The 23025-nt window shown below is 41.1% G+C and overlaps 2 protein-coding genes across 9 annotated transcripts in view; one reads left to right on the forward strand and one right to left on the reverse strand.

The window, feature by feature from the left end:
- naxd (NAD(P)HX dehydratase) overlaps positions 1-6469 on the reverse strand; it is a 19293-nt gene extending 12824 nt beyond the window's left edge. The window contains exons 1-4 of one of the 7 annotated variants that reach the window (XM_048193107.1): positions 6339-6469; positions 1803-2252; positions 730-868; positions 329-374 (exon numbers count right to left, since the gene is read on the reverse strand). In XM_048193107.1, the coding sequence (XP_048049064.1) occupies positions 329-374; positions 730-868; positions 1803-2157 (540 nt within the window). In that variant the 5' untranslated portion in view covers positions 2158-2252; positions 6339-6469. The other 6 variants (XM_048193106.1, XM_048193104.1, XM_048193103.1 and 3 more) reach the window with 6 other exon arrangements.
- rab20 (RAB20, member RAS oncogene family) lies at positions 6102-18108 on the forward strand. Of its 2 annotated transcripts, XM_048193113.1 has the most exons (3): positions 6432-6570; positions 8261-8348; positions 17142-18108. In XM_048193113.1, the coding sequence occupies exons 2-3, from the start codon at positions 8285-8287 to the stop codon at positions 17687-17689; spliced, it is 612 nt and encodes a 203-aa protein (XP_048049070.1). In that variant the 5' UTR covers positions 6432-6570; positions 8261-8284; the 3' UTR covers positions 17690-18108. The 2 variants fall into 2 exon arrangements, with proteins under 2 accessions (XP_048049069.1, XP_048049070.1); XM_048193112.1 differs by lacking the exon at positions 8261-8348 and having other exon boundaries at positions 6102-6570.
- Positions 18109-23025: the final 4917 nt, after the last annotated feature.

A 23025-nucleotide genomic window follows, 5' to 3' on the forward strand; every position in this document is an offset into this window, starting at 1 on the left:
TACTGGCTGCCCTTGTGTAATGCCTTGAACATGGACTGGTATATGCAAATATTGGGGGCGTTATGACAGATTCGCCTGTTTTTCGGAAGGCTTTTAAACAAATGAGATTTATATAAGGAGGAAGAAACAATGGAGTTTGAGACTCACTGTATGTCATTTCCATGTACTGAACTCTTGTTATTCAACTATGCCAAGATAAATTAAATTTTTGATTCTAGGCCACCTTTAAGTATTGTGAAGACAATTCACTGTGCATCTCCCTAAAGAACAAAAAGACAAAATGCAGATGAGAAAGACAAAATGGAGTGGATTTTGAACATATACTTACTACTTTCAAAGCTGAAATAGCTGCAAAGAAAGGTGCTCCTGTGTACCTAACAAGAAAAATACAAATATGTAAGTTTCACCAAGAAATTGTATACAGAAAGAATAAACAGAAGTAAACAGCCTGCAAAGTACCATAACGCTCAATTCACAGCACACAGCACCTAATAAAATACTACTTGTGGCAGAGAAAGCCTTGATGGTATGTGGTTGAAAGTGAAAAAGTGAGTAAGGTGCAAGCTCTACAAATAAGACAGTCTAAACCAGTCTACCAGCTTCTGAATTTTTTTTTGTCATTGTTTAGTTGGCCATGAATTAGCAGAATCCACTGAAGCTCCATTACAGCTGCTTACCTAGTAATTTGGTAATTGTATAGCCCTGAAATAAGATCTGCACGTCACTTACTCTTGACATCCTCCAATGATTCCAATGCGTCCATCCTGACCCTTGTGTTTTTTGGATGTCAGTGGAGGAATTATGTTTCTTACAAGAGGAATGACATTGTCCATTGCTGCCGTGCCCAGAGAGAAAGAGCGCTCTATGACTGAGAGAAGTAACAATCAATCATTAGTTTTAAATTATCACAAACCAGAGCAGCTTTGTTCAGTTCCATGCATTGAGACTATACAAATTCACAGAGATACAGTCACTTTAACAGGTTTATACTTTATTAAAAGAACTTGTTTAACCAAAATGAAAATTCTGTCATTATTTTTTTCCATCATTTATATTATTTTAAACCATGTTGGGCTTTTTTCAATGAAACACAAAAAAGAATATTAAGAATGATAAAACCAGTCCACTATATCAGAGTCTTCTGAAGCCACTTGAGCTTGAAACCTAGGCTTTTATTCACTGAAAATCTTCCCTTCGGTGTAGCTCATAACTCTGTATTTTACATATTCAACCCACAGCATCATGTTCACTTCCGAACCAATGCTGTTTTAGCATCAATGACATCAAACCAACCACTATTTTTAAATCGGAGCATGAACGCAGATTATTATATATTTCAGAGCTTGAGCACTGGGGAGGATTATCAGTGAACAATGACTAAATTATTGGTATGCTTTAGAAGACACTGAATATAGCCATAAGGACCACTTTTATGATGTTTTAGGAGCCTTTTCGTTCATAATGTGGCATCATCATTGTATGGAAAATATGCATGTCCATTGCGTTCAAAACAGGATAGCCAAGCTGAATTCTTGTTTTGTTTTGTTTTTTTGAAATGAATGAAACGTTTCTAATTGTTCTGCTTTCGTACACACACACACTCACAAATGAATGCAGTTTGAAGAAACCAAAACACCTGCATCAAGATTTGTGTTCCACTAAAATAAAAAAAAAGACAGAATTTCCATCTTTGGATGAACTATCCTTTTCATGTGATTTTAGCAGTAAAGCATTGAGTAAAATGCTGTTTTTCGATTTCATCACAAATAGCAATGCAAAATAAATGGCAACTCTAGACGAACATTGTGTGTCACCCTCTTCCATGAGCAGACCTGGGCCAGCTGGTTGGCTGTGGCTGGCAAACTCGGTCAAGGCAGGCGGATGTTTACGATTCCCAAAAGAGGGACGCGTGAGGGGCACGGTGGGGTTAGTCTGGGGAATACAAGAGGGCTGCGGAGTGGCAGACGGCACAGGAGAGGGTGTGCTGATGCCAGCGAAAATCTGGCCCAACATCTGTAGCATCTGCAACTCTCTGGAATGTTCCTCCTCCCTGCGCTTATCCTCAGCCTGAAGACGCTGCTCCTCAAGCCGGTAGAAGTTGTCTTCCGCTTCCATGCTCTGCTCCAAGAACTTCTCCATCAGCTTCTCCAGCGACATGTTCGCGAACCGCTTCTTGCTTCTCCGTGGCCTGCTCGACGAGGACGCGGGCGGGTTGGTCTTCGCTAGGCTGCTCTGTTTGGTTGGAAATGAACCTTTGGAAGAAGAACACACAGATATTAACAAGCACACACATGGAGGAAACCAGACTGATTAGGCTAAAGATGGCAGATCATTGCTTTCTGACTGATCAGAATAAGTTGACATACTCATGCCTCCTACTGTCACCGGAATGGGGCAGGATGGATACTCAGTTTTGACTGGATGCTCCATAAAAGAGCATTCACCACTGCCATCCATGTGAGTCTCCTGCAAGAGTTCAGTACTCTCAGCATCTTCATCCATCGTTTCATCTCCCCCAACGGCAACACTATCAATATCCTGCCTCTCTACTAAGGATCTATTGCTCAATATCCTCTCCATCTCGTCGTAGAACTTGCACATCTTGTGGTACTGCCCATTTTTCCTGGATCCCTCCTTCGCTTGGAAATACTGCCTCTTTAAGCTCTTAACCCGTATTCTGCATTGGTCTGGTGTCCTATCGAAGCCCAGTTCGCACAAACGGTTCGCGACGTCTCGGTAAACGTGGCTATTCCTAAAGTTTCCGTCCAGCGCAGTCTGCACGTCGTGCTCACCCCAGATATTCAACAGCGCTCTGGTCTCCATGTCCGACCACAGGAAACCGCGCGTTGCATTCACTAACATGATGGTCGAAGCAACCGAGCACGAATTCAACTCGGCTTCGCATCGATCAGGCTGCGATATCTAGGCCTTGTTTAGACGACGTTTCGTGCAGTTTCCGAGCGCATAGCGACAAAGGCCTCGCCGAGATTAACTGAGCTGGTTTATGCAAAGCTGCTTAGAACTTCGCCAGTGTTTACCGCGCCAACAACAGTGAGAACGTCACCGCAATCTTGTGTACCACGTCATCGCAATGGTGCGCTCCACGCCACGGCTCAGTGGCGAAAACAGTAAAACAGCTTCCAAGAGCACTTTTGGAAAACCGTATGCTCAGTTTATCGTGCTCGGTGTTGAAAAAAGCACTTAAGCTAAACAGTTTAAGTCGGGTAGCAAAAATAACATCGTGAAGCGTTGTTCAAAACCTCCACGCGATTCAGTTTAAAGCTAAATAATCTTCAAAAATGAATCCAACATGCTGCACGACTTCAAATAAACACATCCTGCTGACTAACAACATAAATCACCTGGCTTTGCACAAACCCGTGGTGTTATACTGATACAAATGCATTCAATTAAACATATATATCGGAAGCATTTGGGCACTGTTTGTATATTATGTGTCACTTTCGACTCTGAATTTACCTTTATCATACAGAAACACTGCTGCAATCGCAATGGTTAGAGTTACCACGCCGAGAAGTGAACATTCACGTCCATGCATTCCGTCCTGCTCAACCTATAGTTTGGGAAACCAACCAACGATAAACTCCGATCTTACCAAGTGCCAGAATTAGTGGCTGTTCAGAGAAAATGAAGGTGGCACGTTTGAGCAGATTCATCAAGTTCACGGGTAAACAAACACTGTTCAGGTGGAGAGTGGGAGCTGTGGAGCTTTGTACAGGGATTAGATGCAGTATCCAGTCAGATAACAGGAACAAAGTTCAGTATTTATTCTGATTATGGGTCTGTGTTGCACGACTTCACACAGAAGAATTGTCCTCCCTCTATAATCATCAGACTTCCGCTGACGCTCTGCTTATGCGTGATGACATAAGCGAAATTCAGTCCGCATGTGACATGAAATAAACCCAAAACAACGCCACTCACTGTAGCGACGACTGCTCACATTGATATTGAAACTGCAAATAACTGCGATATTTATTTAGCACCGCCTTTACTGTTTACTTCCTGTGACGTTGGCACTGAAGTTAAATTTGCCCCGCCTGTAAAAGATGGGAAGTCTGATTCATTTTGGCGAATCGGTTCCTTTGAACAGTTTTTTTTTTTCAAAGAACCGGTTACTTTTTTTTAAAGGATTAGTTCACTTCTGAATTAAAATTTCCTGATAATTTACTCACCCCCATGTCATTCAAGATGTTCATGTCTTTCTTTCCTCAGTCGAAAAGAAATTAAGGTTTTTGATGAAAACATTCCAGGATTTTTCTCCTTATAGTGGACTTCAATGGCCTCCAAACGGTTGAAGGTCAAAATTACAGTTTCAGTGCAGCTTCAAAGGGCTTTAAACGATACCAGACGAGGAATAAGGGTCTTATCTAACGAAACGATCGGTCATTTTCAAAAAAATAATAATAATTTTTATAAATTTGAACCATAAATGCCATAAATCTTGAACTAGCTCCATTCTTCTTCTTCTTCTCTATTAGAATTCCAGCAGTGTAGACACTGCTAAGTGTATTACTGCCCTCCACAGGTCAAAGTTTGAACTAAATTGTCATATACAATATGCTAGTGCAAGTATATAACATTTATGGTTAAAAAGTATATAATTTTTTGTTTGTTTTTCGAAAATTACCAATTGTTTCGCTAGATAAGACCCTTATTCCTCGTCTGGTATCGTTTAAAGCCCTTTGAAGCTGCACTGAAACTATAATTTTGACCTTCAACTGTTTGAAGGCCATTGAAATCCACTATAAGGAGAAAAATCCTGGAATGTTTTCATCAAAAACCTTAATTTCTTTTCGACTGAAGAGAGAAGAACATGGACATCTTGGATGACATGGGGGTGAGTAAATTATCAGGATATTTTAATTTGAAAGTGAAACCTTTAATGCAAAAAAAAAATATATATATATATATATGAAATATATATATATATATATTCAAAGATTTGTAAAGGCATATACAACTCACACCAAGTAGAAAACAAATAAACATAGATAAGAATATGTGAAGTAAACTAAGTCATGCCAGGGGTAAAATTACAACACTTTTAAGTAACAAAAAGCTTCATAGGTCTTTCTTGCTTTTTTGTTCTTAATTTTGTCTAATGTAGTACCATATTATTTAATTTCTTTTATATAATGTTCAAAGTTTGGCTTAGCTTTAGTCCATTTTTTCACATGAATGTGATATTTTCCAAGTAAAATAAAAAGTTGTATAAGGAAGCATATCGTACAGATCACTTTGTATACATGTTCCAAACAACCTGGAAATGAAATTAGAAACATCCAACAAAAATATTTTTGAATATATACAATCAAGAACAGGTTACAAAAGTGATTCAAGTGATTTATTTACGTCAGGACGTAATTCATCACAAGCCCTGCATCCCAATGTGCTTACTATCCACCCTACCCACCCTAAAAAATGATGAATATTACTAATATCACATAGTATTTAGGATGGATATTATGCACATTGAAACACAGGCATGGTCCCTGCATCCAAGCATACACTGAAATGTTAGGAATATTTGATTAATTTGCTATGTCTGTTGCCAACAGTTAGTATACATCAAATCATGGTGATCATAAACTTTTGAAATCAGAAGTTAAGCAATACCTGAAGACAATTTATAATATGAAAAACAAGAAAGCTGTAAAATTGTACAGTGTAGCCTATGTAACATTACTTCTATCTATGTTTTATTATTATTATTATTTGTATATGTATTTAATTTATTTTAGTTATTTTATTTAGTTTTCATTAAAACTGTCTTCATATACCATATGGCTATTGTAAAAAAAAAAATAAAAATAAAAAAAAAAGCTCTAAAATGTTCAAACAAAGCCAAATGTAGCCTAAGCACATTTAGCTGATAAAATGTGATTACGTTTTATTAATAAGTACATTTATTGTATTTTTTTTACTATGTTACAGCCATCATTAAGATTATAAAAACATATAATTAGCATTTACATTAAACAATAATAAAAATCATTTAAACTGGGAGCTAGTTTTTGCTCGAGAAGAGCTCGGATTGATTCAGTCCGATTCTTGAACGAATCTTGACTCAATAGAATGATTCATTGGCGAATCGGACAACACTACCACTAAACCCAACTCGAAAGTTCTGTAGTTAGAAAATCGCAGTCGTTACTCATTTTATTTTTTTAAACTTGCTATTGAATTTTCTGACTTAACCCACACGGATGGGATTTATTTCACCAAGCTTTGTACGGAGGACGTAATAAGATTATGCACTTTAAATCGCAGGCTGCGATAGCCCGTCCTCTGGATTGTTTATGTGGTGATTTTACCTGTAAGAGTTGAGTGTGCGTGAGTGGCATGTGTTTGGAGACATGCCTCAAGCCACAAGGACCAAGAAACCCGACGTGAAAGTCGTCATTCTGGGGGACATGAACGTAGGAAAGACTTCTCTCCTCCACAGATACACGGAGAGGAAATTTAAGGACACTATAAGCACAGTCGGAGGGGCGTTCTTTCTCAAACAGTGGGGACCCTACAACATATCCATATGGGACACTGCAGGTTGGCTACTTTTACACTTTATTTAGTAAAACAGAGCCCAAAATACATGAACACGTTATTACAGTGTGTTTTGCAAAAGCTGTTTTTCATATAAAAGAATACCAACCAAGTCAGCTGAACTAAATAAATGTTAGGTTAAATTGATTTCAATCATATCTTGTTTTGTTACTTTTTTTAAATGTGAGTTTCTTCATTTGTTGTTACATTCTGATTTAGAGCTCAAAACTGCTTTCTCACAGCGACGGCCTTGTTTTATTTTGTAAATGTCAGCACTTTTTGTTCCTTATTCTGATATTTAAGAACTGGCTCTGTCATGGGTGAAGTTCACAGAAAAAAAAAGTACATTTTTTTTTTAGTAAATAAGTAAACCAGAAGATAAATGGCTTGGTCAATGGTCAATGTTTGAACACTTCACCCATTAAAAGCACTTATTTAACAAGTATTTTGTATAATAATATCATTCTTAAGATATCTATCTATCTATCTATCTATCTATCTATCTATCTATCTATCTATCTATCTAATTTCCTGTGGAATTTTACTCTGTTCAGATGACAGATGACCCCGTGTAGTGCTGTTTTTGTGGTCTCTTATCTGGCAAAAAGTCACATGCTTGTGTGCTAGTCAGATGAGTGTATTGAATCCTTGTGTGTGTGTGTGTGTGTGTGGAAACTAAAGGTTTCACTGGTCACACAGTTGTTTCTCAGGGGTGGGGGTCTAGGATCGAGGGACGAAAGACATTCACTATCAAGTTATGAAACTGTACTTTTCTCAGTTTTTCTAAATGTGTGTGTGTGGATTTGTGTTTAATGGAAAAATGATCAACAACCTAAATTTCCAAGAAAAAGTAAAGCATACAGATCATCATGTGAGCAAAAAGACACTATCATTTTGCTCACATGATGATCTACATGCTTTACTTCTTTTTTTTTTTTTCATGTTTCAAGCCTTTAACCCTGTAAAGCCTATTGTATTATATTTGATACATTAATTTCTGCCTCTAAAATACCAGCATGATCAAAACATTGCTTCTGCCTTCTGATTGTTTTTATGAATTAAAAGTCATTTTAGTATAATCCTAAAAATGGTGTCAGGTCTGTGGTACATGTGCCTTTTTGCTTTGAAATATATATATATATATATATATATATATAAGTAAACATAACTTTAATATTGTTATTAATATTTCAAGATGAATATTTACTGGACTGAAATAACTTAGGTTACTTGATTATTCATACATATATATTTTAGAAAAATTGTGTTACAATGTATCAAATATGATACAACAGGTTTTTGAGGTACGTTTACTTTTAATCATTGTATTGCATTATATGTTTTGGCCCCACAGTAAAAACTACAGAGCTTTTATCATATAACTAAGCATTTAAAGGGTTAGTTCACCCAAAAATGAAATTTATGTCATTAATTACTCACCCTCATGTCGTTTCACACCCATAACGACCGTCGTTCATCTTCAGATCACAAATTAAGATATTTTTGATGAAATCCCCCATAGAAAGCAACGTTATTACCGTCATTCAAGGTCCAGAAAATCAGTAAAGAAGTCATTAAAATAGTCAACAAGACTACAGTGTTTCAACCGTAATGTTATGAAGCGACAAGAATACTTTGTGCACAAAAACAAAAATAATGATTTTATTCAACAATTTCTTCTCTACCCTGTCAGTCTTGTATGCAGTTGATGCAGTGAATGCAGTTCAGCACTTCAGTGTTTACGTCCGAACGCCTGCTCAGTATTGGCCAACGCTGTTCACGTGAGCACCACGATGCATGCTTGTATATAGTGTTGTCACCGACTGCGATACCAAGTCGGTACTGAAATTTTAAAAATGTGATGCTTTGAGCGCTGTTGAGCGGATTCAAAAACACCTCTGATTGTCACACGCTTAACAGATATGTCTGTGATTGGCTTCAGTGATCAACGCTTCAAAAACAGTAGTCATCAATGACGCTCTTCACTGAGCGCTTACACAGATACACATGGGAGAATTTGAAAGCAGGTGTCTATCAGCGGACCAGTTCAAATGTAAACTTGAAATGTATTCTATGACATCAAACCATTTATGACGTCACACTTAAAGTTGCATAAGTCTCAGATGTGCTGATTTGCAGCTTAGTTTCACTGGGGAGGGAGTTTTGAGTTGTTAAAATACGTACAATTTTTTTATGCACAATGAACTAGGGATGCTCCAATTGGCAGAAGATCGATATCGGTTGATAATCACATTCGACTGCATCTGAAATCACATTTTCTCTAGGTGGTACTTATTTTGAATAAGTAATTACTTCACGGCCACTAAAAAAAGTATGTTCTATATAACATGAGTGTGTGTATTATGAATGTAATCCGGATGTAGCCTACTACATTCTCCATGTTGTCATTATCATACATTGTCATTTACAAATCCTCTCCATTGGCCTCATGTGTGTCTGCTGCACGTGTTTTGTGCATGAGCCAGAGTCCTGCACGGGTCCATTTTTGGAGACCCGCTCCCGCCCGTACCCGCAAAGTTCAGCACCAGATCCGACCCGTCACCCGTGATAATATCAAAATTAAATCCGCACCCGCCCAGACCCGTTAATATTTGGCCCGTTACCCGACCCGTGCCCGTGATAAATCACACATGCTAAAATCATTCCAATTAAAGTGCTTTATTTTTTTAAAATTTAAAGTTCTTAACTTTTAAAAAAATCTTAAAATTCTTTAAAGTTAATTTCGTTTTGTATTAATTGTATCTTAATTTTAATCAATATTTCATCAACCAATTGCTTGTATTTAATAAATAAGTAAATATAGCAGACAATAGATGATCACGACACGGAGGCGCCGGGGAGAACTGGAGCTCGTATCATAAATGAACTAAAACTCAGCGTATAAGGTAACTTGGCCTACTTGCCTCACAGACCTGAGGAAAATATCTATATTGGAATGTCTACTTTTAAACAGAGCAATTCAAAACGAAAGAAAACAGACTGCTCTCTGCTTATGTAATCCGAATGAAATGTGCATTTCTCTCAGGCGCGTTCACTACTGCGAAGATCGCGAGTCAGCATCGTCAACTTCATCTTTGCAGCCACTGACACAGAAAACACTTGTTTAATAATAAACAATTAACATGTCTCCTTGCTATATTTTACATAATCATAATCATTAGGCTACTTTTTTGCCGGTTCTTTGTGACAGCTTTTAGGTGCTTTATTGGCAGCACAACCCTTACATGTTAGCCTACATCAGTGTTTCTCAACCCTGGTCCTGAAGGACCCCCAACACTGCAGGTTTTGTCTTTCTCCCTAATTAAACACACCTGATTCAACTCATCAGCTCATTAGAAGAAACTCCACTACCTGAAATGAGTGTGTCAGACAGAGGAGACTTTCAAAATGTGCAGTGTTGGGGGTCCTCCAGGACCAGGGTTGAGAAACACTGGCCTACATGAACTCATCACGACCGCATCAGCACAGAAAACATGGAGATGCAACGCTTGCTCCAACTAGGCCATAGACATCTGTGCAACTAGGCTACGAGAAGCATCAACAAAAGTCGCACTGTCACAGTGGTGGTGACGTGATGGGTCAAATGTCATATTGTTGTTGCGTATAATGGTAATTTAGACATACAAATATTGTGCATATTTTTCATCCGCGCTACTACCCGCCCGCAAGGAGTTAATTATCCGCCCGCATCCCCGCCCGTGAATTTTAGGCATGTCACAATCCACCCGTTTTATCCACTTTTATGCGGGTATCCGCGGGTACCCGACCCGTTGCAGGACTCTGGCATGAGCCGCATGCACCTCAAAACTACACACTCTAATAATGACCTTGATTTATCGACCATTGATTAAATTATTATTGACAATTAATTGATCGTAGATTAACCGTTATCAACACTTTAGAATCTTGATGGAAGTTGTGGGTCATCCTGGTACTTTTTGCCTACTCTTTTATGAGTACTGTGAATTTGGAGACGTCTTTTGTCACATACTGTTTTTCGCCTAATATATAGTAGGGGAGTATGTGATTTCATATGCAGCCTATGACTCGATCGGCCGATCTCATGAACCGATCCCAATTTGATGACGTAAAACACGTGATGACGTCAAACTTAAGCGCCGTAGTCATGTCATCACCAGTGAAAAATTCACCATATGCCATTTAGGACTATGTTCTTATGAAATGTCATATGGAGAAACATTGGCTAAAGGATTTAATACAATGAACCTGATTCACTGCTTCTGTCATCTCCTCTCTGTTTCTGAGGCGGGGCTCAAGCAGCTCCTCCTCCACACACACACACACAGAGCAGATAGGAAAACTGAGCGCATGATTACCTGCATCTGTCCTTCATCAGGTCAAGTTATATATTCATGAAAAAAAATCAGTTTGCCATTAGTTGTCAGAAGATGAAAGCGATATCTTTGTTGTAGTATCCTTTCAACATTTAAGTGGATTTCCCTTGACTGGCGTCAGCGCTGTTCATTGCATTGAATCAATACATTTATCTCTGAAGTGAAGTTACCCAACTTACCCGAAGTTGCCCAAGTGACATTTCTCGACGATTGAGCCTTGTAAAGTGGCACTCAAAGTTAAATTTATTTCAAAACCTTGCATGTTGAAAAAAAAACGTTTTGGTTACGTATGGTAACCAAAGTGCACTTCAGTTTTGTTCTGAGGAGCCAAGTTAGCATCTCAGTGATGCGTGTAATTCGAAGGTGAACCGTAGAAACTGTCTAATTAATACATTAAAGTATGCATCCTTTAGGTCTATTGCCGCGAACCAATCCTGATAATGGACACATGTGAGTATGCGTCAGACAGTGAGCATTTTGAACTGGAGCCAAAGAAGGGCCCAATTCAAAACTCATCAATTAAGGATTGGTCTCAGGCCACCACCCTTCTTGGGTACAATGAAGTAAGGGCTGTAGAAACCCTTTTCAGCTTGGGGGACAGGCTCTACCGCTTCCTTAACAGAAGGTTCCCGATCTCCTGCCGCAGGACAGTCTCGAACTGAGGTAAGGAGAACACTACTGTACCCAGGCAGACAGCTGGCGAACTGAATCACATAACCGAGCCGGATTGTCCTGACCAACCAGCATAACAGGCTGGGGAGCACTAGCCATGCACCCAAGCGCTGCACGAGCGGTACTAAAGGGACGATATCCATGGTGAGGTGGAGCAAGGTCCGTCACGTAGGGAGGCACTGCGTTGCAAAAAACCCATGACACGTGGTGCACCTTGGTCCGAGGGCCCACAGTGGCAGAGGTGCTGTGGAAAACATCAGGCATCAGAGCGCGGGAAGGCGTGGGAGTCGCGTCCACTGGGGTCCTGGTTCAGACTTTCAGTGTGCTACCATTACGAGAACGAGGGCCAAGCACACCAAGAGAAGGAATTTTGCCCAGGGAGAGAGAAAACTGCTCTTTTGTGAGGTTGTATAATTCATTCCTGTTCCCCCCAAAGGAATGAGGCTCGTCCAGTGTTGCCACAACCTCTCTGTCCCCGGGTTGCCCGTCTCAGGACCGCTTCGAAGCCTTACGAGGGCCTGCTGACTGGTGGGTGGCGCCACCTGTTTGCGAGAAGACCACTAAGGTCTGGCTGCTGGCCCACAGATGGGGTGTGAGAGCCTGGGGGTTTGGCTTCCTGTGGACATCGTCTGACCCAGGGCCTGCGCTGCACCCTTTGTAGCCTGAAGGGCACAACTGACTGCTAAACGCATTTCCTGCAACCACTGGGACAGAACTACCCAGATCTTTTAATGCTTTGGCCTGAGGGTAGTGAGAGTGGAGGAACCACTGAGGTGTGTTCTGACAGAATTTTTATTTATTTATTTGTTTGTTTTTGTCTTCCATAACTTCGTGATTTCCTTGTGCACATCCAGGAAAATAAAATCGGGGAGGAGCACTGCAAAGTACAGCGCTTCACCCCCAGAAAATAATCATCTGACCGCGAGCACTCGAGTGAGGCACCTAAGCACACTCAAGCCCATGCACGCAGCAGCTTGGGAAAGCATGGCTGCCAATTTAGCGTCAGCCCCAGACTGAGCTATCACATTTAAAAGTGAAAGCTCAACCGAGTCATCTGCTTCAAGAGGCATAACCCCACCCTCTGATGCTGTGATTGACAACTCGTCATCCCTGCGAGCTCTATAGATTAAGCGGACTCACAAATGAGCCGCATAAATCATCTAGAGATTTAAACGGAGGAACTGAGTGTGCTGGGGAATGGGAGGCTTGCAGGGATTTACCCGTTGAAGATACTGCCATTAAAATCCTCAGATTGCCAACAGCACTCGCCGCCGAGGCTTCATACCTGTGGGTAGAAGGACCAGGACGGGGAGCTACTGAAGAGACTTGCGGCCTCACGGCGAGAAGCGTGAATCGTGACCGCAATGTTCCGATTTATATGCTCTCATAGTGGCAGAGGTGCTGTGGAAAACATCAGGCATCAGAGCGCGGGAAGGAGAGGGAGTCGCGTCTACTGGGGTCCTGGTTCAGACTTTCAGTGTGCTGCCATTACGAGAACGAGGACCAAGCACACCAAGAGGAGGAATTTGACCCATTTACCCGTTGAAGACACTGCCATTAAAATCCTCAGATCGCCAACAGCACTCGCCGCCGAGGCTTCATACCTGTGGGTAGAAGGACCAGGACGGGGAGCTACTGAAGAGACTTGCGGTCCCACGGCGAGAAGCGTGAGTTGTGACCGCAATGTTCCGATTTATATGCTCTCATAGTGAGAGCATAAGCCACCCACGAGTGCTGCTTCAGCATGAGCAGAGCTCAAACACTGAAGACGGCGATCGTGCCCGTCCGAGGGAGAGTGATATCACCCAAATCCAGCTGAACAGACAGCACAGCATTTTTAAAAAGACGCAAACTGTTGTGTAAGTGCTCTTTTAGAGAAATTTGCTCCTTAAAAGGGAAATTTTGTCTTTCTGAAGCTGCTGAAGCACCTAGGGGAAGCTCTTGCACTTATCTGTACACTGGTGAGAGACCGGTGAATGTGCCCTATGAGCAGCAAATGAGGTGAATGGCTTGCTCACAGGAGACATGAAATTTCAGCTCAGAAGAACAAGACTGAAGTGCGTTTTTCACGTGGCTGGCCTTAAATACCCATATGCATGCGCGTGGCCTTGCATGCAAATTTTGCACGCCAACTTCATTCGCATTTCATTTGCTTTTCTGATTTAAGTCGGGTACACACTGTGTGATTTTATAACAGTCCTTTACTATTGTTGCTTGTCAGACTGTACGAACACGATCCTCATGTTACATTGTGGGATCTCAGCCATCTTTTATGTCAGACTATACAACATTCAGAACACGTTAAAAACGGACTCGCACATGAAAACTCTTCAGGAGTGTCACATCATCAACCCACACACGTTCGGTGATTCTGACCTGCATTACACACAGGACTGAAATGGTGGCTAACAAAGACATCTCTAGTGTTAATTTTGATCACGGCTTGTCTTGAAAAAACGAAGACAATTTGACGTTTGTCATAGGAGAAGTCACACTAAAGGACTGTGCGCTAAATCTTCTGACACTGCCAGAATTTCATCTGAGGTAAAATTTGATCGCAACGGTCATTAACCGGCTGTCGGTGAACATGTCAAACTAGCGATCAAAGACTACAGATTTTAGCCTAGGATTACAGGAATCTTTTAGGATTCTCAAAATTTGTCTTAGACAAACAAATCGTGGCCAAAATCGCAGTGTGAACCTGGCTTATTCAGAGGTGATTGGGGACGATCTCTCAACGATCCCCCACACTAGTTACAACACACATCGTAGTGAATGACAGAAAGGGAAATGTTTTTAAGCATATTAGTTAAATTAATGGTTTAATGTTGACTCACTGACATCATACAACTGAACAAGTAGGATACAGAAGGCTTGATACTGACTGTTTTAATCTACTTGCATCAAATGCAAAACATTTCTATGGACTTATTGGAAGGTTATTCAGTGCCATGATGAACATCACAATGCTGCTGTAACTGGGTTTAGACAGATGGCTTACATATCACTTATATAAAGCTTGAATGATCGGTACTGGCCAATCATGATGACAAGAAATCGGTAGTTATATCGGCTGCAAAAATTTTGATCAAAGCATCCCTACTATGAACATTTAGTATCAAATGGTAATGTAAATTCATGTCCTTATGATGTAACCTTTGAACTTGTTTTGGTGGTATGCAAGTATTGTAAAATTAAAATGAGCCGTGCTCTATAAGTATTAGAAGTTTAATCTGCACTAGAGGTCTTTATTTTACACATTTTTGGTGTATGAGATGCATGAGAATAAGGAACAAAGCTCTCTCTCACATCCTTCAGACACAGACAGTAGAAGCCAAGTTAGTTGAAGACCACTGCATATTTTTACAACAATAAGCTCTTGTATTTCTGCTGTTAAAGCTCTCAGTATCATGACTGACAACCTTTGGCTTACTTTTTTTTTTAAAGGAGAAAGTGAAAAGAGAAAATGATTTTTTTTTGTTTGTTTGTTTGTTTGTTTGTTTTATTCCCCAGTCTAGAACTTTTTATTTCTTTAACTAAGTAGATATATCCCCTCAGAACTATTAAGATTATTGTTTAATTCTTTTAACCTTTGTACTGTTGAATCCTCATCGACAGGGCTATAAATAGTAACATTAAAGTAATGCACCAACTTTGTATACAGCAGGTTTTATTTTATGTTTAATCATTAAGTCTCAAATACACACCAAATTTAGTTGAACTGAAGCTAATGTCCTGAAAAATGTTACCTGGAATGATATAGTGTTATCATTTCATATCAAAATGCTTTAATTAATGCGATTGCTTTAGATCAAAGACTTTGTGTTATGACTGATGAGATTTCCATTTTGAGGACAAATGACTGTAGTTGTGGCCAAATACATTTTACACTGTAACGGATTTCATAGGCTTTTTTTTTTTTTTTTTAATGAAAATAAAATTATTTGATTAGCTTGTTAGGCTGATTATAAAAATATGTTGTAAGAATATATGGACAAAAGTATTGGGACGCCTAGTCGTCTGGACTCTATCACAGCTTTCATCGGTCAAAGACTTCACAGCTTCACATACTTCACGTGTTTAGTTAATCCTGGTAAACGCTCATTGTCACAGTTGTGAACACAACGGCATTCTTCTTCCACGAGGGTGTCACGGCATTTGTTTCCAGGCGGACTGTTTAAGAACGAGACGCACAAGTCTCCCGGACATCCTGTAGAATTCAACCAACCAGATGATGACTTTGAAAATCCTGAAGTGTTCCCAGTTAAGTGTGCCATATGCATCAGACGTTCAGCCAATGTCAGTCTGAGGCTGAGACAATGGGACACATGACCATTACACCAACAGGGATTGTAATGACATTGCATTCTAAATACTTAGACTTTAATATGGAGTTATTCCCCCCTTTGCAGCTACAACAGCTTCTACTCTTCTGGAAACCCAAATGTTTGTAAATGCAGACTGCATGGCTTGGTGTTTGATTTTATATACCTGTGGCAATAAGTCTTTACTGAATAACCTGAATTCAATAATTAAGAGGTCTTTTTTCAATACTTTTGTCCATATATAATGTAAGAAGTCTCTTAAGGCAGGAACGAACCAAGCCGACGCTGACGAACTAGTGGCGACGAAAGCAGACTGCAGGGTTGGTTCACGTCGGCAGCGTCTGGGTCCAAAGTTGCCCTGACACACCAAACCAACGCTAAACAGCCGACCGCCAAGTAGCACGTCAGTTCTGCGCCTGCATAAGATGAAATGCCTTTCCGTACCAGCATGTGGCAGTAGCTGAACAGCCAATCAGAATGATCAGATGGCCCGACGGACAGACGAGCTCCGATGCCAATTCAACATGTCGAATCGGCTGAAAAAAAGCTGACAAGGACCAACTTCAGCCGATGGTGCGGAACACACTGAGAAAACTTAGTCGGCCAACGAAGAAAAACTGCCCGACGGCCAACCGTCGGCTTGGTGTGTTCCTGCCTTTATGCTCGCAAAGGCTGCATTTATTTAATAAAATAAATAACAAAATACAGTTAAAATTAATAATATTGTGAAATAGTATTACAACTTAGTAAGTTTATTCCTGTGATGCAAAGCTTCATTACTTCGGTCTTCAGTGTCACATGATCCTTCAGAAATCATTCTAATATTCTGATTTGCCGCTCAAGAAATATTTCTTCTTATTACATCATTGTTGAAAACAGTTGTGCTGCTTAAATGGAAACTGTAATACATTTTATTTTTAGAATTATTTGAGCTAGAATGTATTTTTATTTGTAATAGCATGTTTTGTGGCAATGTAAATGTCTTTACTATCACTTTTGATCAACTGAATGCATCCTTGCTAAATAAAGTATTAATTTAAAAAAAAAAATGTGCATGTATTTGGAAGGTATAAGTGAAAATTGTAAGGAGTAAAAAGTATATTTTTTGCCATAGAAAACTAGTGTACAAGTACTCAGTTTAAATAGTGTAAAAGTGTAAATTCTTCAAATGAATACTGACTGTCATGTTTGCACTGTGCAGGTCGAGAGCAGTTCCATGGTCTGGGCTCCATGTACTGCCGTGGCGCGGCTGCAGTCATCCTCACCTATGACGTTACCAACTGGCAGAGCCTCGCTGAGCTGGAAAACCGCTTCCTGTCCCTGACTGACACTGCCAACACTGACTGCATATTTGCCATAGTGGGTAACAAAGCAGACCTTACCGACACTCTCGCTCAAGGGCCAGACACAGAGAGTGAGCAAGGGGACAAATCCCAGTCTGTGGTCATGTGTCCGACTCCTCCCGCCACTCCACTCCAGCACAAACAAGTCAGCAGAGAGGACGCTGTCGCTCTGTATGGCCGCGTGCTGCGCTACAAAGGCCTGGAGGAGAAGGCCTGTCTGCCTGCTGAGAGAATGTGCTTTGAGACAAGTGCTAAAACGGGTTACAATGTGGATGTTTTGTTTGAAACCCTCTTTGATCTAGTTCTGCCCTCCATCCTGAAGAAAAGGAGTGAAGGAGAGAGTTCAACTGTGGACCTAGAGATGCCAATGGAGGTGAAAAGGACTAAAGCAGGATGTTGTGCCTAGAGCCGAACAAACATAGGAAACGCGAGGATTATGGGAATGTGTTGTCAATCAGTGCCAAAGGAGGAATGGATATAAATTATACCACCACTAAATTTAAACTGACACTGCTATGTGTTTTTTTGTTTTTTTTTTAATTAATAAAATAATAAACAGTATTGATACAAACTTTTTTGGAGGGAATTAAAAGATAGTAGCACTTGGTGATCTTGCTGAATAGTTTGTTTGTTCAGTTTTAATTATGTGGAATAGTTTTACTTTTTGTTCTTTGCATTAATGGAATAGAATGGTCATGATTTGTTTTTGTTTTTTTAATTGAAATTATATCTACATTATATTTTGTGAAAATTATATCAACACTTTCTGATACTGCCTCTCTTATTCTAATGTGAGAAAAATAAAAAAATTCTTAAATCTTGGAATAAATGGGTTAGTCTGTGTGCTTAGTGTGTGAAAGCTTCATGAAGCATGTTTAGTATCGGTGTTGAAATTAATCATTTCTACGATGCATTGCGATGTGGACGTGGACATTTCTGCATTGATGCAGTAAGAACATAATCAGTTATAGCCTACTGATGATTCTGTGATGTCATTCATTGCATATGTGCTTCTCACGCTAGTGTAAAATGGGCTAAACGCACAAGCGAGTAATCAAAAATGCACATTTTTACATTGTGTGAGAGAGAGAATGTGCGTGTGCGAGAGCGAGAGTGTGCATGCAAGTGTGTGTGTGTTTGTGTGAGCATTATTGTAACTTAACTACTCTACTTGACATTTCCATGTGCATTTAGTGTACTAGTGTTTATTAGTTCTAAATGCTCCTGTCGTATGCTGTGTTCAGACTTATATTTCCTTTCGAGGGAACCCGCGCTGAATCAGAATGACACATTGGGGAACGCCTCCAGCATGACAGTGTCTGAAGTACATATTGAACTACTCCAATCTCGATTGGTGTTGCATCATGACGTCACGTGACATCGAACATGGAAGCTACAAAGGGGAGCCGTCACAAAACAGTGTTAGCTTCTCATAGGTCAATTTAGGCAGTGTGCGTCTCCTTGTCCACGCTATATCCCAGAGGGAGACATACACTTGCTGTGTGTTATGTGCCTCGAAGCGGAGCATGCATGGGCAGCACTCGAGGGTGCTGTCTGTGCAAACTGTGAGCTGCTGCCACTCAGTTCGATGAGACAGGCCAGGCTCATGCTTCCCGTGGTTCGGGACTCACGTCTGCCGAGGTGTCGACACAGAGGTGTCGAGATCGTGGAAGAAGCCATTCTCGTCGAGATTATCGAGCCCGACTATTCCTCCATCTTGGGCTTGAGAGAGAACGGTGTGATGTGCCAGGTTGAAGAGACTTTGGCTTCATATCTCTCACTCGATGCTGCGTCATCCCTTAAGGCTCCGACGGTGCCCACCAAACCCTGTCGCACAACATCTGCATTGGTGGGTAAGGCATATATGGCGGCAGGTCGGGCTAGTGCATGCCTGCACACTATGGGCATCATGCAGACGTACCAAAAAGTCATTTGGATGACAGCGGGAAGGTCGGGCTCGACTATATTAAAGAACTACAAAAGCAAACTACAACAACATCTCGCCCTCAGAAAATCAATGTTTGCTTCCTGCCGCCTCGTGTACTGCTGTTCACATCGGTTTTCAGCGAACGCAAATCGAAGTGTCCGCCTGGTCTCGTTGCGACCCTATCGAGTTCGCTCCCTCATATGAGGCCTGTAGAAAATATTGTTCGAGTTTCCCATCGGCCAGCCAATTCAGGGCACGGAACTTATTTTACCCATATATGTGACTGATCACATGACAGGATACAGGAAGTAAGCTAGCATGAAGGAGGCAGCATGGCAAACAATCAAGCTCTCTGTCAAAATGATCACATGGTGCACCATCAAGCTGGATTGAGGAGTTGTTTTAAGGACTTCCCTTTCCAGCCAAGCACATCACTTTTAATTGGATTTTCACAACTGTGGACTTTTGTATATAGACCATTGGACACTTCACACATTCACTTTGGGACTGGCAACATGCTAGGATTCTTATGGACTGTTTTATGGTATGGTGCAGACGGACAAAGTTTTTCTAGTTTTATTGTTGTTGTTTTAAGTTCTTTGTGAATATTGTAAATACACTTATTTATTCACTTTACAACTGTTGTGATCTCATCTTTTTAAACACTCCCAACCTCACACAGTTAAATCTGACACCATTTTTTATTGATGTAAACTTGACCAATAGGGCCGATTGTTACAACCTGAGGTCAGTCTCGAAAGACTGGTCCCCTTAGTAGAATATTTAGAACCTTAGAGGAATCTTCACAATGTATCTCAATGGGTCCTGTGTATGGTCGAAAAAGGTTAGAGGTCAGTCTCGAGAGACTGGTCCCCTTAGCAGAATATGTAGAAGCTTAGACAAATTTTCACAATATATATCAATGGGTCCTGTGTACAAGAAAGGTTACATAATTCAATTCGATTACCGTCTACCGAAGTTCAATGGGGTGGTGCATACAGGGTCGGGTGATGAAACTAGAAGTTCAATCCCTCTTAGCGAAGGGGGCCATAGAGTGTATTCCTCCTCACGAGAGGGAGGCCAGGTTCTACAGACTGTACTTCATAGTTCCCAAGAAGGATGGAGGATTATGCCCCATCATAGATCTCAGGGTATTGAATCATTCTCTGGGGATATTCAGATCCAAAATGAAAACTATCCCTATCCCCTATCCCAAATCAGATTCGAGGACTGTTTTTTTTACCATAGATCTAAAGGACACGTATTTCCACATATCCATCCTTCCCCAACACAGGAAGATCCTGAGGTTTGCTTTCAAGGGGAAAAGCGTAGCAATATCGGGTTCTTCCCTTCGGTCTGGCGTGTCCCCTCACACCTTCACAAAGTGTATGGTTGCAGCGCTGGCTCTACTAAGACTCCAGGGCATTTGCATACTCAATTATCAACGACTGGCTCATTCTAGCTCAATCGAAGGAGATGGCAGTTCGGCATTGAGATGTCATTCTTCGCCATATAAGGTGCTTGGGGTTGAGACTAAACGTCAAGAAAAGCTCACTGTCTCTCCAGCAGAGAACTACATTTCTGGGGGGGGGGTGGGACTCAGTTATGACGAGGACACAGTTGTCTCCTGCTCTTACAGAGACTATCTTGACTACAGTCTCCAACATCTAGCAAGGCCAAGCCATCACTGTCAAACACTTTCAGAGAGTGCTGGGGCTTCTGGCAGCAGCGTCCAATGTAATAACTTTTGGCCTGCTGTACATGAGACCCCTGCAGTGGTGGCTCAGGACCAAGGGGTTTTCCCTGAGGTCACACCCTCTGCGCAGACTGATGCATTAGGTTCTTCTGTGGTCCCAGGGGAAGTTGCTCTCACTCAGATCGATGTATATTCCTAGGGACCAAAATTTGGAAGCAGACATCTTGTCGAGGAAGGGTACCTGTACGTTTCCCCCGATCGCTCTGCTCCTGGGAGTTCTAGAGAGTCTCCGCCGGGACGGAGTCAGTCTACTTATAGTATCCCCGTACTGGCCGGCCCGAGTTTGGTTCTCAGACATCATAGCGCTCCTAGCAGGCACCCCTTGGGAGATCCCCATCAGACAAGACTTGCTGTTACAAGACGGGGGTCTAATTTATCACCCCCGGCTGGACCTGTGGAAACTATGAAGCCGGCCCCTGAGGGGGACCAGCTTCTAAGCACTGGTCTCTCAACTGAGGTTGTTAAGACCGTTCTAAACTCTAGAGCTCTGTCACAAGGAAACTTTACGCCATAAAGTGGAATGTGTTTGCTCGAATGTGGCACGGTCTGTTATTCTACAGACCTTTCATCCTCGACCACCTGTTGGCTGATCATGAGAAGCTACATTTAGTATGCCTTTTTAGAGCCTTTGAGACCTATGTACGTAGGTCCTCAGGTTGGAGGAAGTCAGATCAGCTACTTGTGTGCTTTGGGTCACTTAAGAAAGGTTCCCCTGCCTCTAAACATATGATTAGCAGGTGGATTGTGAAGGTGGATCTCTTCAGCATATGAGGCGCACAATTTGCCCTCACCTCTCCTGATCTCCACGCTGGGTTCTCACGTCCTCATGTCCTGAGTTGTGCCTGATAAGCTTTACACCAGGGCAGGCTGTAATCGGTGTGGCACAGTGGGTGTTTCGTTCCCTAAAGTGTCATTCTGACGCAGCGTGAGTTCCCTTGAAAGGAAACATCTTGGGTTACGACTGTAACCCTTGTTTTCTGAGAAGGAAACAAGACCTTGCGGACGCAAGGCACACTCTGCCACACCTCCTTGGTGCCTGAGAACGACTTGCTTCGACTTATCAGAAGCTAACACTGTTCTGCGACGGCTCCCCTTTGTAGCTTCCGTGTCGCCGTCACATGTGATGTCATGACGCAACACCAATCGAGATTGGACTAGTTCAATACAAACTTCAGGCACTGTCACACTGGAGGCATTTCCCAAAGTGTCGTTCCGATGCAGTGTCTCAGGGAACAAGGGTTACAGTCGAAACCCGAAACCCGTTTTGTTTGATGTTTGCTACATTCAGGAAGTGTACTTTCTTGGAGCAGATAAAATGTTGATGAAAATGTAGCCATGTGAAGTAATATTGAAAATTGAGGATGGACATGATAATAACTTTGACATGATAATCACAATCAAATTGAATCGTAAGACCAGTGACGTTTTATACCCCTATTATTTAGTAATTTTTAATGTTTAGTAGCTTAAAATATGTCAGCGCCAATGTTTTGTCTCAAGATGCACACCAGTGATGTACAAACCCGATTCCAAAAAAGTTGGGACAGTGTACAAATTGTGAATAAAAACAGAATGCAATGATGTGGAAGTTTCAAATTTCAATATTTTATTCAGAATACAACATAGATGACATATCAAATGTTTAAACTGAGAAAATGTATCATTTTAAGGGAAAAATAAGTTGATTTTAAATTTCATAGCATCAACACATCTCAAAAAAGTTGGGACAAGGCCATGTTTACCACTGTGTGGCATCCCCTCTTCTTTTTATAACAGTCTGCAAACGTCTGGGGACTGAGGAGACAAGTTGCTCAAGTTTAGGAATAGGAATGTTGTCCCATTCTTTTCTAATACAGGCTTCTAGTTGCTCAACTGTCTTAGGTCTTCTTTGTCGCATCTTCCTCTTTATAATGCGCCAAATGTTTTCTATGGGTGAAAGATCTGGACTGCAGGCTGGCCATTTCAGTACCCGGATCCTTCTTCTACGCAGCCATGATGTTGTAATTGATGCAGTATGTGGTCTGGCATTGTCATGTTGGAAAATGCAAGGTTTTCCCTG

The sequence above is a fragment of the Megalobrama amblycephala genome, linkage group LG6 (assembly GCF_018812025.1).
Source record: "Megalobrama amblycephala isolate DHTTF-2021 linkage group LG6, ASM1881202v1, whole genome shotgun sequence".
Lineage (NCBI taxonomy): Eukaryota > Metazoa > Chordata > Actinopteri > Cypriniformes > Xenocyprididae > Megalobrama > Megalobrama amblycephala.

What these genes read in the sequence shown, in the direction of transcription:
- rab20 (XM_048193112.1), top strand. Translation starts at nt 6,381, where the DNA reads ATGCCTCAAGCCACAAGGACCAAGAAACCCGACGTGAAAGTCGTCATT. An exon ending in ATCCATATGGGACACTGCAG is followed by an intron (nt 6,571 to 17,141) that starts GTTGGCTACTTT and finishes TGCACTGTGCAG; the next exon opens with GTCGAGAGCAGTTCCATGGT.